The sequence below is a fragment of the Dendrobates tinctorius genome, unplaced genomic scaffold (genome assembly GCF_039654945.1).
Source record: "Dendrobates tinctorius isolate UK_male_01 unplaced genomic scaffold, ASM3965494v1 ptg000062l, whole genome shotgun sequence".
In the NCBI taxonomy this organism is placed as follows: Eukaryota; Metazoa; Chordata; class Amphibia; order Anura; family Dendrobatidae; genus Dendrobates; species Dendrobates tinctorius.
The window spans coordinates 26,098,074-26,111,622 of NW_027361730.1; the positions used below are offsets into that span (position 1 = coordinate 26,098,074).

General features: G+C 43.6%; 1 protein-coding gene across 6 annotated transcripts in view; it reads right to left on the bottom strand.

Annotated features, from left to right (window-relative positions):
- The window catches only part of MYO9A (myosin IXA), a 167,393-nt gene that overhangs the window by 70,833 nt on the left and 83,011 nt on the right, over positions 1 to 13,549 (bottom strand). For 5 of the 6 annotated variants that reach the window (XM_073579431.1, XM_073579427.1, XM_073579430.1 and 2 more), the window contains exons 15-22: positions 13,376 to 13,507; positions 10,760 to 10,835; positions 10,483 to 10,626; positions 10,212 to 10,251; positions 9,909 to 10,031; positions 9,735 to 9,815; positions 3,829 to 3,939; positions 2,565 to 2,687 (exon numbers count right to left, since the gene is read on the bottom strand). In XM_073579431.1, coding sequence (XP_073435532.1) covers positions 2,565 to 2,687; positions 3,829 to 3,939; positions 9,735 to 9,815; positions 9,909 to 10,031; positions 10,212 to 10,251; positions 10,483 to 10,626; positions 10,760 to 10,835; positions 13,376 to 13,507 — 830 coding nt within the window. The remainder of the gene's footprint in view (positions 1 to 2,564; positions 2,688 to 3,828; positions 3,940 to 9,734; positions 9,816 to 9,908; positions 10,032 to 10,211; positions 10,252 to 10,482; positions 10,627 to 10,759; positions 10,836 to 13,375; positions 13,508 to 13,549) is intronic. The other variant, XM_073579429.1, reaches the window with a different exon arrangement.

Sequence of the window (13,549 nt, forward strand, 5' to 3'; positions counted from 1 at the left end):
AAGTGGCTCTGCCCGGCCCTGACCTGGTAGCTCTGCTGTTGGAACTGCGGGAATGTCATGACGGGGTGGCCCGAAATGATACCATCCTCCTATCTCTCGGTGCTTGCGACCTCTGCGGGCCCTGAGCATAAGTGCCTGTCGCTGGGGTATGGCGAAAGGGCTAGAGCCCTACGTTTGAAAACATATCGACGAGGTTTGGCCTGAGGGAGAAGGGAGCCTGTACCCCCCGTTGCATCCTTAATGATTTGATCTAACATTGACCCAAAGAGCCAGGTTCCCTGAAACGGCAGATTGGTCAGTGATTTCTTTGAGGACAAATCAGCCTGCCAAGCCTTTAACCAGACCGTCCGCCGGACGGCTTCCATGTTACTGGATGCTTGAGCTGCGCAAGACGCAGCATCCAGGGCTGCTGATACCATATACCTCCCGGCATGAGAGATTTGGTCTGCAAACTCCGGCCAATATGCCCTGTCTAAGCTGTTTGGCCCATTCTGTAACAGACTTAGCTACCCAGGCTGAGGCGAAGGCTGGACACAATGTAGCTGCTGCTGCCTCAAAGGCGGATTTTGCCAGAGATTCTATCCTTCTATCATTGGGATCTTTTAGGGCTGCCCCACTGGCGAGTGGGAGGACTGTATTGGTAGCGAGTCTCGACACTGGTGGGTCCACCGAAGGGGAGGCGGTCCAGTTGGCGGTGAGATCTGGAGGGAAGGGATATAGAATCCCAAAACGATTCCCTCTCTGAAAACGCCTGGTTGGGTTTTCCCTTTCCCTGGCCAACGCTTCCTCAAAATCCTTGTGGGAGGCAAAGACCCTAGACAGGGACTTATGACGCTTAAATGAAAAAACCTGATCATTAGGTTTTGATGTGGTGTCCCCAATGTTAAAAGTCTCATTGACTGCGGCAATGAGGCCCTGAACAATATCCTTGACCTGGGACTGTTCTGGCCCGTACTCAGAACCCTCCTCTGAGTGTGCCTCTGATAATGCCTCGCCTGATTCCGGGGATGAGGACCGGGAGGAGGCAGACTGCCAGAGGAATTCTGGCGGTGAGATGGAGTGAGAAGGGGACCTGGGTTGGTGGTCCTGTCTAAACCCTTTACGGCCTCTAGAAGGCCCAAAAGGAGGCTCCTTTGGTGCTCCTGTGTCCACTGGATTCAGAAGTGGCAATCTGTTAAGCACCATTACCAAGGTCTGTGATAGCTTGGTTAGGTCTGCCACGAACTTAGATAAGGAAGAGGCCCATCGTAGACACTTGCTGTCTCCCGTGGCGAAGGATGGCCCGTGGGCGGCAGGCAAGGTGGCTTCCTCCTGCTCCAGGGGTAATGTGGGAGCTCTGACCGGCAAAGCGGTGGGGCTGCACCTGCTCTCTAGCGTGGGTGACACCGTAGGTCTGCTGCAATCTGAGGAGAGTGGCGAGGACTGACCTGAAGGAAGCCAGACATTGCATTTGGTACATACAAAATATTTGACCAAGGTCACTGAAGCGGATGAGGAGGAAGAGCGGGACTGCTCTCCCTTGGGCATACTGACAGGTTGTACCTGGTGCTGACCGTCGGGGGTAGAGAGCGGAGTGAGGGAGCAGCCTGTAGTGCAGTACTCACATACCCACAACCTGTGTCCCCGCCGCAGCTGCCGCCCGAAGGCTGATGAGACAGAGAGAGCGAGGTGAACAGCCCTGCCGCTGCCTAGAAGCCTTATGAAATCCCCGCCCGGAAGTGGTGGGCGGGGCCCTGCTCTGGCCTCCTGGAGCACCAAGATGGCGCTGGTACAGGAAGAGGAAACCGGGGGAGGAGCCTGCTGGGAGCCGGAATCTGGCGTCAGCCCTGCTGGGTTCCTGCTGGAGCCCAGGGTCATAACGCTGCCACAGGAGGAGGCTGGAACCGCACTGCACTGCATGCTTGAAAGTAAGTGTTGGCTCTTAAACTAAGTATAGAGCCATGGGCTGCAAGCCCGAGTGCTTATTACAGCGGTCACATTCAGCCAGAGCGGCTGGTGAGCAGATCATACAATGCTGTAGCCTCTTACCTTCAGTTCACCCCGTAACAGGGGTCGGTTTACCTGCATGAAAAGATTGCTGTCCCAAACCTTTTCTGAAGGGCGTCTCTCTCGATCATCAGGCTCTGGTGGGCGACGAAGGTCAGGACCAGGAGCTGCCACCTGAACACGAGTCCTGTGTTAGGGGATAGGGTCCTGCCCGTGGGATTCATGAGGATACGGGGTGGCAGTACACACTCATTATCCCGGTGTGGGAACACAGATGTAGCATATCTACTCTGTATCCCTCCATGGTTACCTGAAAAGGAACGACGCACATTGAGGTAGGCATGGGTCTGCGAGAGACCTCTGTCCACCTCCTGCTGACACTAAGCAAAACTGATTGTCCTACAGCCGGTCGGAGGGGTGTATACTGCGGAGGTGGAGTTAACTTTTTTTCATGCATAGTGTCAACCTCCTAGTGACAGCAGGACACACCCACGGTTCCGGTGTTTCCCCCAATGAGACGAAAGAGAAAAAAAAAGTTATTTTATTTTGCAGGAAAAGTGGTGGATTATGGTGCTCACCATGGTTTTGCCAACTTGATACTGGTCCGGGCTGTGACCCATCCTCCAAAAAAATTCCTGAATCCTTTGGCGGGTAGGGGTAACATTTTTTGGCAATAATACTGAAAACTGAGTTACAAAGTCCTAGAAAAGACAATCATATTGTATATTTATTATAGTATCAATTACATTTACCAAGATGATAAAATATGATTTCTGACACTTGTTTTGTGGCCTGTTTCAGGGATTGTGTTTGTGTGGTAATCATCATATATCTTTGCTGGGTTATGCCGTTATGCCGTTCTCAGACATTAAGGGTATGTGCACACGCTGCGGAATGCTCTGCGGATTTGGCCGCGCGGATTTTGTAAAATCCGCAGGTAAATCTGCAGGTCAAAAGACCTGCGGTTTTACCTGCGGATTAGCCTGCGGTTTTGCCTTGCGGATTTTCATCTCCACAATGGAGGAGATGGCAAACCGCAGCGAAATCCGCAGAAAGAATTGACATGTCAATTCTTTCTGTGGTTGTGAAACCACAGCAAACCCGCGCGGAAAATTCCGCAGCGTCTGCACAGCGTTTTTTTTTTCCATAGGTTAGAATGCTACTGTACACCGCAGCAAAAACTTCTGCGGATCCGCAGCGGCCAAATCTGCTGCGGATCCGCAGCAGAATGCGCAGCGTGTGCACACACCCTAATGACGGACATGCGGAATTCTGGCATTTTATGTTTTATTGTGCTTTAGTTACTGAGTACTTACATCTTAATGCTTGCAGAGCAGGCAGCAACATTTCCATTGTACGGTAGGAGTTGGATGTATTCCTGATATGTAGACCCTGCCACTCATTGGCAGCTTTCTTCCAGCTACCGCTCATAAGAAGAGAGCTGTCAATCAGTAACCCGGCAAAATAGGAACACATAAGACTCTTGCCTCCATAGTGGACGCATCACTGCACGCTGCAAACATATAAGCGACAGACCATAAAATCAGCAGGTCCGGTATTATTTTATGTTACCCTCAGATAGGTGAATAATGCTTGAATATCGAACCCTGCTAACACCTCTATTCTAATTGTATTTCTCCAATTCTCTTCCAATCCCATGATGTACATATCAATATATAATGTATTTATGTATAATATAAAGGTTTAAGCTATAAAGAATTCATCTCTCTAGCAAGAAGTGAGAAAACAGGAAGCACCAAAACAAGAAAAAGGCCCTCATATATCTCATATATATTTGCACCATGTGAATGGACAGCTGAAAAAGCAGTTCTGGTGTCTGACCTGGAAGGGAACCTTGCAGCTATAACCAGACTGGCGAATTCGGACAGTTTCCAGCATTCCTGTGTAACGAAGTTGTCTGAGCACTAATGAGTCATTGAAACGTAAAGGCACCTGTAAAATAGAGTAAAAATAAAGTCGTAGTGTGGTTATTAACAAAAACTGTTTTATTAGTCATACATTCAAATCAGAACTCAAAAATGGTTCTAAGAGGGAAAAAATATATAAGGGTTTTCTTATTCAGGCAGTGTCCCACCACTTCTGGTACTATCACTGGAGCTCCGAATGCTTACTGCAGTGCCACTCCAAGTCTGAGAAGGAAACCCCTGATGAAGCCTGAGAAAGGTAGTGGGCAAACACGTCGAGACAATGGAATTCTATCAATATCATACTATGTGGGATCATATGTCTGTATTGTCGGATTCTATATCTTTACAATTGGCCTATTTTTAGCCACTATGCATGGGTGTGATAATGTCGTTGGGCTTTCACAAAGTGACTAAGACGGACTATAACTTTTTTTTACATTCGTTTATTAACCACAAGCAGAATATACATACTTGCATATGATGAGTATTAGATGCAAAGCAAAATGTACATTCCGGCTTACATAAAAGATAAAACATAATGACAGTTAAATTGTACAATCCTTCATATTATTGCACAGGTAATAAAACCTATTTAACTTCCTAAACTACACCTACAAAAAAAACTACTATTTCGCAGCTTGATTTCACATCATCAACTGTTCACCACGTGACGTCTCCACTCTACAGAGTAAGATGAGGAATTCCACCTCACCCAGATCTTTCCAAATTTACTCGGGCATCCCCTGTTTCGATACAGTGTACGTTCATATGGGATAATCGAATTCACCAAATCAATCCAAATCCTAAGGGAGGGACAAGATCCTCCCATCCACCGCAGTGCCAGTACCTTTCGTGCCATAAATAGCGTCTCCCGCAAAAAGATCCCAGTATAGTGACCCCATGTCTCCTCATCCCATACCCCAAACAAACAGACCAGTGGCTCAAGGGGAACAGGAGCTTGTACCAGGGAGGTTAATAATGACGTCACCTCCTTCCAATATTGTGCAATAATAGGACATTGCCAGATCATGTGGATAAAGTCTGCATCTAATAAATGACATCTTAAACATTCCGATGATTCGAATTGGCCCATCTTAAAGAGTCGTGTCGGAGTCAGATATGATTGGTTTATGATATATAATTGTATCATTCTGTTATTAATAGACGGAGACACCCCTATTGGAGACTCCAGAATTTCTACCCACACCTCTCCCTGTATATCAGGGATGAGCCTTTCCCATTTCCCCTTAACCGAGTTTATGACGGATTCCACCACTACTGACAGCATGTATGTATACAAAGAGGAGATGAGACCCTGGGGACCCTGCGAATTAAGGATTTTTATCAAGGGTAGAGAGGAAATAGCATTATTTACAACCATACATCGCATGTGCGATTGAAAGGCCGATCTCAACTGCAAATAGAGGAAGAATTGGGATCTCGGGACATCGCATTTAACCTGCAATTGTTCAAAAGACATCAGGGTTCCATGATCGTGCAAATCACCTATCGAGGAGACATTATGCTGAGTCCAAAATTCAGAGGACGGGTGTTCAAGTAGTACCGGAAATAACCATTATTCCACAGGGGCATTTCAGCTATAATGTCTCTAAATCCAATCACGTTCTTAATCTGTCTCCACACTGATCGCGCCAGACGAAGTAGGGGCAACAAACGGGGGACACCAATTTTTCCCAGTTCCAGAAAGCCCAGCGGACAATTAGCTTGTGCGGCATGAAGCAGGTGATTTTCAGAGTTAGGGAGATAGTTACCGGGCATCCACTTACTTATAGCTCTGGCCTGTCCAGCCAGATAGTATAGAGAAAAGTCTGGTAACGCTTCCCCATCCCCCTTTTTAGGTCTTTGCAAGGTGGACAGTCTGAGTTTGGGCCTAGTTTTCCCCCATATAAAGGACGTAATTTGGGAGTTCAAATTCGCAAAGAAGGATCTGGGTACCATCACAGCACTATGCTGAAGAGAATAACTGAGTTTAGGGAGTAATATCATCTTAAGTTAATGTGCCCTGCTACAGATAACGGGAGTTTACCACAAATAGTAATTTTATTTTAACCATTTCTAGCAGTGGGTTTATGTTGAGCCGTAAATCCATCACGCTGCTCCGAGACATGTGGACACCTAGATATTTAAAACTGGGTACAATAGGCAACGAAGAAAGTTTCAAGCCGTGGCATCGGGGTGTGAGAGAGGGGCATCAGGGCAGATTTCTCCCAATTTATATATAAGCCGGAATATTTACTGAATTTGTTTATAGTAGCATTACCTGTGTCAGTGTTTCCTCCGCCTTATCCATAGATATTACCATATCGTCAGCATATAAGCCTATGGCATCTACCCGACCCGCTATTTCTATACCCTCAATATTAGGGGAAGATCTTATGCGAACTGACAACGCCTCAATAGCTAGAGCAAAAAGGGCCGAGGAGAGGGGACACCCCTGACGGGTTCCCCTATATAGTGAAAAGGACTCAGATATGGAACTATTTACAATGACACAGGCTTTGGGTTTCATATATAATACATTGACCCATTTCCAAAACCTGTCACCAAATCCATATCTCTGTAAGCATGCACAGAGTAAAGGCAACTCAAGGGAGTCGAATGCCTTGGCCACATCCAATGATGCCAATGCCCATTTATTGTCTGATACCAAAGAGCTATATTGGACTACCGACTGGACTCGTCTAATATTGATGGAAGTGCTCTTCCCAGGCATAAAACCGGTCTGGTCAGGGTGTATAAGTTCCAGTATAATTGAGTTTAATCTGACGGACTGTAACTTTTATATATTAGGTTTCTAAGTGTTCTATTGGATGGTTTCAGCACAAATGTTTCACTCTTTTGTGTCATGCATAATTGTGACTTAACGGCTTAATATCTGTGCCCTAAAATACCCGTGGTACTCACTGGAATGTTCCATAATGTAAACTGTTCTTTATTTACCAATACCTAGTGTCACACTCCTTGGCGAGAGTACTTTTATGATTAGTTTTTATAGGCTATTGGTTCAAGCTATACATTATTTAGTATTCTTGACGACAATTACCACTGTTGGAACTCACAAGGGTTATTCATTGTTGAGCGGGGGCGCATATCATCTATGTTAGGGTTAATCTAGGGTACACCTAGAGGTAGATATTCCTATTCAGACTTACCTATATTTTTTCCCTCTTAGGGACAAATCTTAGTTTTAGGCTGCGTTCACACGTAACGTTTTTTTTCGCGGCGGTTTGTAACGCGCGTTTTTGCCGCGAAAACGCAACAAAACAGCATCCCATGCATTCCTATGGGATTCCGCAATGCTGTGCTAATGCTGCGGATTTTCCCGCAGCGGAATCGGATCGCGAAAAAATCCGCAGCATGCTCATTAATTTTGCGGAATCGCGGGGATTCTACCCACATAGGAATGCATTGTTCTGCTTACTTTCCACATGTGGCTGTGCCCACTATGTGAAAAGTAAGCAGAACATTTGCGGATGGTACCCAGAGGGTTCAGGAGAGGAGATTCTCCTCCAGGCTGTGGATGCCATATCACTGTAAAAATTAGAATAAAAAATTCCTATTCCTCGCAAGATCGCTACAGTATCGAGAGACCGCGACGTCATCAAAGGTCTCGCAAGGCATTACTGGGAACAGAAGCATCGCTGAGGCCCGGGAAGGCTGCGCGGGACGTCGGAAGGTGAATATAACCCGATTTTTTATTTTTTTAAATTATTTTTAACATTAAGGCTAGGTGCACACGTATGCAGAAAATTTCTGCATGAAAACCGGACTCCTTCCCAGAAAACGCGCGTTTTTTTCCTCACGTTTTTCCCGGAGTGCCCCTAGACACATAGAAAATAGCTACAAATGCGGAATTTATCGCGAAATTAATGAGCATGCTGGATTTTTTTACCGCAAAGCGCTTTTTTCGGTAAAAAAACATATCAATATGCACAAAAAGTGCAAAATGCATTAAAATGAATGGGAAGCTTCTTTTAGGCGTTTTTTTGGTAAATCCGTGGGAAAAACGCAAAAAAAAAAAACCACTGCGTGTGAACACAGCCTAAATCTTTTTACTACTGATACTGCATAGGCAGCCTCAATAGTGAAAAGCTAGTCACGCTCGTCAAACACTATGTTTGACGAGTGTGACCAACCTGTCAATCAGTTCTACAAGCGATGCTACCGATCTCTTGGAAAACGCTAGCATTCTGCAAGCTAATTACGCTTGCAAATCAATAGTTTTTCCACGGGAAAATCGCGGGAATTTAAAATGCGGGAATTCCGCAACGTGTGCACTTAGCCTTACACCATTTTTCATTTTTGCTTTTTTGAGTGCTAATTTTAATGTATATCTAACAAAACATATTTTTTAGTTTTTTTTTCTGCTTTACTCGGTTGGTAATTGACTTTGGGCCTCCCTTACCCTCTAAACCTGTTTTTGGTCTGCTGAAATCTGTGTTACCCATGGCATTAAAATCACTAAACACTGCATTAAAAATGATAAATGGGTGTATCTCAAAATAACCACCACACTCTTGATCTGTGGAAGAAAAATGTCCTGTGGCATTTTGGTGACAATGAACTGGAAATTGATGTCAGAGAAGAGGTTCCCACCATGTCAGTTAAGGTACTAGATTTTGGGTGGCGAAAGTCTAAATTGTTAGTACCAAAAACTGAAAGCCCTTCTTCAACCAAAAGGAAAGAAGTGCATTTTACACTGGCTATACTCTAGATTACCTATAAAGTATTATCCATGAAATCGCAAATCAAAACATATTTGCTTTTTTATAACGAGAGACTAACTACAATTCAAAGTGTGAACCAATAAGAGTAAAATCAAGCACATAGGGGAATCATAATTTAGGTCTGTCTTGTGAATTTTGTAAACTGAAAAATCCAGACTAGGACTTTGTAGCTCAAACCAAAGAAAATCTATATAAAAATGTAAAGGGATCATCCAATACTATATGCCTATGTAAAAATTTTTTTAAAAAATAGCACATACACCCCATACTGATGACGTTCCAACAATCTTGGTGCCAGGTCCCAAGGCACCTGTGACCTTGGTATGCCACTGACACGTTAGACAATCAGCGGTTACTAATGGGCAAAATCACTTAGGGTATGTTTCCATGGTCGGTAAACACTGCAGATTGAACGCTGCATACATCCGCAGTGCTCAATCCACAGCGCCCAGATGTTATAGCATAGTGGATGGGAGTTTATAAAATCCCATCTCCACTATGTATGCAGGGACGCTTCCGGCTTCCCTGTGTATACCAACATGCGGCACATCTTTCTAGACCGCAGCATGTCAATTTATATTGCGCAGACGATCAGTCTCCGCAAGATAAATATCACAGTCCAATGTATAGGATGCGGTAATTCCGCATGGTTCAATGAACACATGCGGTATCACCGCGTGTACAAAAGCCGGGAGCGCTTCAGACAGAGCGGACATGTGCTGTCTCCAAATCGCTGCCGGTTTGTGCCCGTGGAAACATACCCTTACACTTCCGTCAGACGAACCTCAAACTCCTGAAGGAATTGCGAGAATTGCAGCCCAATAGCAGTCACTAACTGGTTTGCATTGCTCATGTGACATAATAAGGCCACGCAAGACTCGGCTCAGAGATTGCTTGAACGAAGACAGTATTTGAGGTGAGTATTAGGAGTTTTTATTTTACAATGGGAACTACGATATTTAAGAAGGGGATGTCCGAATAGTGAACATTCTGCTTATTCACACACGAGAAAAAAAGCAGCTTAAGTGGCTCTGTACGTAAGACAACAAAAATGGATACCAGGTGAGTTTACCTTTTCTGCATTAGAACGGATGCATTTCACAAAATAAGGTTCTGCCTGCCCCAAGGTTTCCATCAGCTTGTTTAAGGATGCCTAAGAGAAAAGAAGTGACAACTTTCAAGACCTCCTGGCACAGCGGCAAATGGCATTTTGATGAGAAATATTACAGAGACAGGCGAGTTGTACCTGGAACTGAGCACTAATGCTTGGGGGCTTCTTCTTCTTATGAAGATGCAGCAAGGACTTGGTAATGCGATCGTGAAGGGTGAGATTAGACAGATGTTTCAGGGACTTCACATCCAATAGATGCTGAGGTTTCATACAGAGATAAGAACAAGATTTGCCATATGAAATCCTTATTGGACAAGAACAGATTACAATCCGATTTGGTAAAGAACGTCTATGAATAGTTGGAATGGAGGAAAATGGCACAGAATGGATACAACGGAGCTGTTGAGCTCAGAGAGGCTTTCATTCAATCTCACTCACCTTAGGAAGAGAAGGTTTAGATTTTGTGTTCTTATTTCTCCTGTGAATAAATGGATAAATAACATTTTTAGTGTCTTATGATTCTTAGTTCAATTTTGACAAGTATATCCACATGTCACATTTTCATTTGCCCTTGCTCTGCCAGCCCATCTATTCTAATATCATAATGATAGAGTAAAACGCGTGCCATGACCCCCATTTTCATGCACAGATATCTTTCTGCAAAAAAGTCCCTCTAACCAAGGCTTTCGGCTTTGATAAGTGCTCTTACATAAGAATGCCATGTGCCCTTTCTAGCAGTTTGCTATCACTGGTGTTCACATTGGAAGAGGAGGAGCTGATGAAGATTCCACCACCTTCAAGGAAGGAGTTGGAGGACGACAGGCGATGTCTTCTTGTTGACCATGTCATTTCCCTAAAATAGAAATTCACTCAATGAAAGTGGCATTCTGAGGCTTAAACAGGAGTTCCAAAAAAAACAGAAAAACACCGTGTTACAGAAAACTGAAAGAAAAGACAAAAGTGTTACAGGACCTGAATTCACTTACCGTGGCGTTCTTTCTTGTATTGTGTTTACACCCTGTAGATCAGAGAGGGGCGTACGAGGTGTCGGGCGAGGAATATCTGGAAGGAAAAAGGAATCTTAGATTTAAAATGACTATAAAAAAAGGGAACCAAAAAGTCCCCCAACAGATGGTCCATGTGCCTATTGCTTATAACTGTGGCACTATGTCTGTGTTTAGGACTCTACAAGTGATTGCATGTGAGAGAAGGTGTTCGGTCAGATGTGCTTCTTTAACCTGTCCGTGAAAATCACAATATCATTCTGTAGGATTGTGTGCTTGTGTATTGGTGCAGTACTAAATTATTAGTAATATGCCCATGTAACCAGTTCTCGCAGATCCTTACTTTTCCTGCAGACCTAAAAATTGTGTTAGAAATAGAAGCACATTAATATATGCAAGACATGAGCACAGGCAACAGTTCTAGAAAAAAGGTGCACAAAAGCCACAGTGATCATTCCCATGCCAAAATATGGAACGCTAGAGATATTAAAGACAGAAGCAAGTAGAGAGGAAAACATGCAGATGGATTAAATGGAAAGAAAAATGCCAAAGACCTAGAATGAGAACCAAATGCATCCTACATGGCCAAAGTGTGCACTGTACTATACAGCAAAAATGACACAGATTTACAGAGTCTTCAATAAAACATAAAAAAAAAAAAAAAACCCATGATCTTCAGTAAGAAGCCAGCAATCATTAACCCTTAATCTATAATGTGCATAAGACAGGTAGTAGAAAAACTGATCTCCACGTATTGGTGTCATTAAGAGTGGATTATTAACCAGGATGGCAATTTACGTTGGCTACTACGGTAAAAATAATCATGCTAGGTCTAACATATATAAGAGAAGGAAATACAACTTTCTTCACACTTCTAGAAAGCGTTTGATTCTCATTCTTTGGCTAGAAAGGGTTCCTGATGATGAGGGATAATCTCATAATCATATCTGGGTTAAATCGGACGTCTGAAGGCCTCGACTAACACCATCTTTGTCTTACAGTAAGCCTTCTCGTGAACTTTTCATCATTGATTGCATTTGTGACAAACTTGAAAGCTTTGAGAACTAACTGAATAATTAAAGTACAGGCTGGTGTCAGATAAAAAGATTTTGTCAGCTTATTCGGGTATGCCTTTGGGCCAGAACACCATAGCTCCATTCCCTTTGTAGTGTTACCGGTGGGGGCTGCAGCTCAACTGCTAATAACTTTAATAGGAGCTGAGCTCATGTACGCAGGTCTGGCTACTACACATTGAATGGATCTATGCTGTTTCGCTCTGTGTGCTGTATGCACCTGACCACTACCGATGCTGAAAAACAGCTGATTGGTAGGGGTGCTGGGTGTCAGACTTCAAGCAGTTGGATATTGAAGTCTTATCTTAAGAATAGGTAATCAATAAACTTCTCACTCCTTAAAGAGAGCTTGTACTATAAAAAAGTTAAATAACTTGTCAAAATCCCCTAATTCTGTTTGATGCTTTTGGAGCGCAGTATGTGAAATCTCTGTTTGTAGTTCAACTACGCATTTCTTTAGAAACTTCTGAAGGCGTGCTCTTTTACCCCTCCCTTCCAGTTGAAGCCAATCGAAGCTCTGCACAACTACTAGATCTGTGATTAGCAACATTTTGGAAAAAAAAAAAGAGTTGAAATCGTACACCACAAGAGAAGACTCTTAAGACATACCAGCTGAACTACAAGCAGAGACTTCACATACTGTGGTGCCTGGAGAAACGTGAATGTTTCTGCAATGGATCGATGCAGTGCAAAAACAGCAAAATCAGAGTTCAGGGAAGTTTAAAACTTATTTAACTCGTTTTGAGCAAGTGACAAGTCCTCTTTATAGTTTTATACTTTACTAAGCCCAATCCCATTTATGTGGTGTAGGTTCAATTTACACATGAGCATAGATTACTTTTTTAGGTCTCATATCAGATTATATTAAATAGTGACATTATCCAGGTATAGAGTAACATATTTGGGGTAATCCATTATTCTTTATATAAATGAAGTTTGAAGACGTATAGCACTAAAGATATATATTTTTTTAAGAATGCCCTAACATTCAAAGCCTGAGGGCCAATGCATCATAAATGAACGATGAATCCAAACTGAATCCATTTAATTGTATTCTTAACCAATATCCTCTTCTAATAGTCATTAATTTCCTTTCCATAGTACTTGGAAGCTGTGACAGCCACCACTTTCATTTTGCCTGGGGTACTGGCACATTTAGCTGTTTGAGGGCGGGTTATAATGTCAGTTTCCAGGTTGATTGTAATTTCTGATTGTAATTTCTTTGGGTTATAAATTATTTTGCAAGCATGTTAATAACAGTACTCGTGTCATTAACCTCGTGAAACGCACCAATAGAGGAGGATTATATTACGTTGCACATAGTTTCAGGTTTGTAGACACATAGCAAGCATACAAGTCAAGACAGAAGGGTACGGACAGGTTTTCGTGCAGTAGAAGGAGAAGCCTGCTCTAATTTCTTTGGTGGTCCTCTCAGGAATCTGTGTGTGTTTTACATGTGTATAGATGATAGGAATGGAGCCTTGTGTTGATGAATTTGCAGAGGATTTTGGGACGGCAGCCTTACTGTATTGGTCGTTCTGACACCTCTGCAGGATCTGTAAACTCCTTTGGTGGACGGGGTGCTGCAGAAAGCTAAAGCTAGAAAGGCCTTTGTGAGATGAGCCAGGAGGCCCCGGTGTGCTGAGGGGGCCCGAGCCTTGAGAGCAAACACACAGGAAGAGAAGACAGAGATAGATTA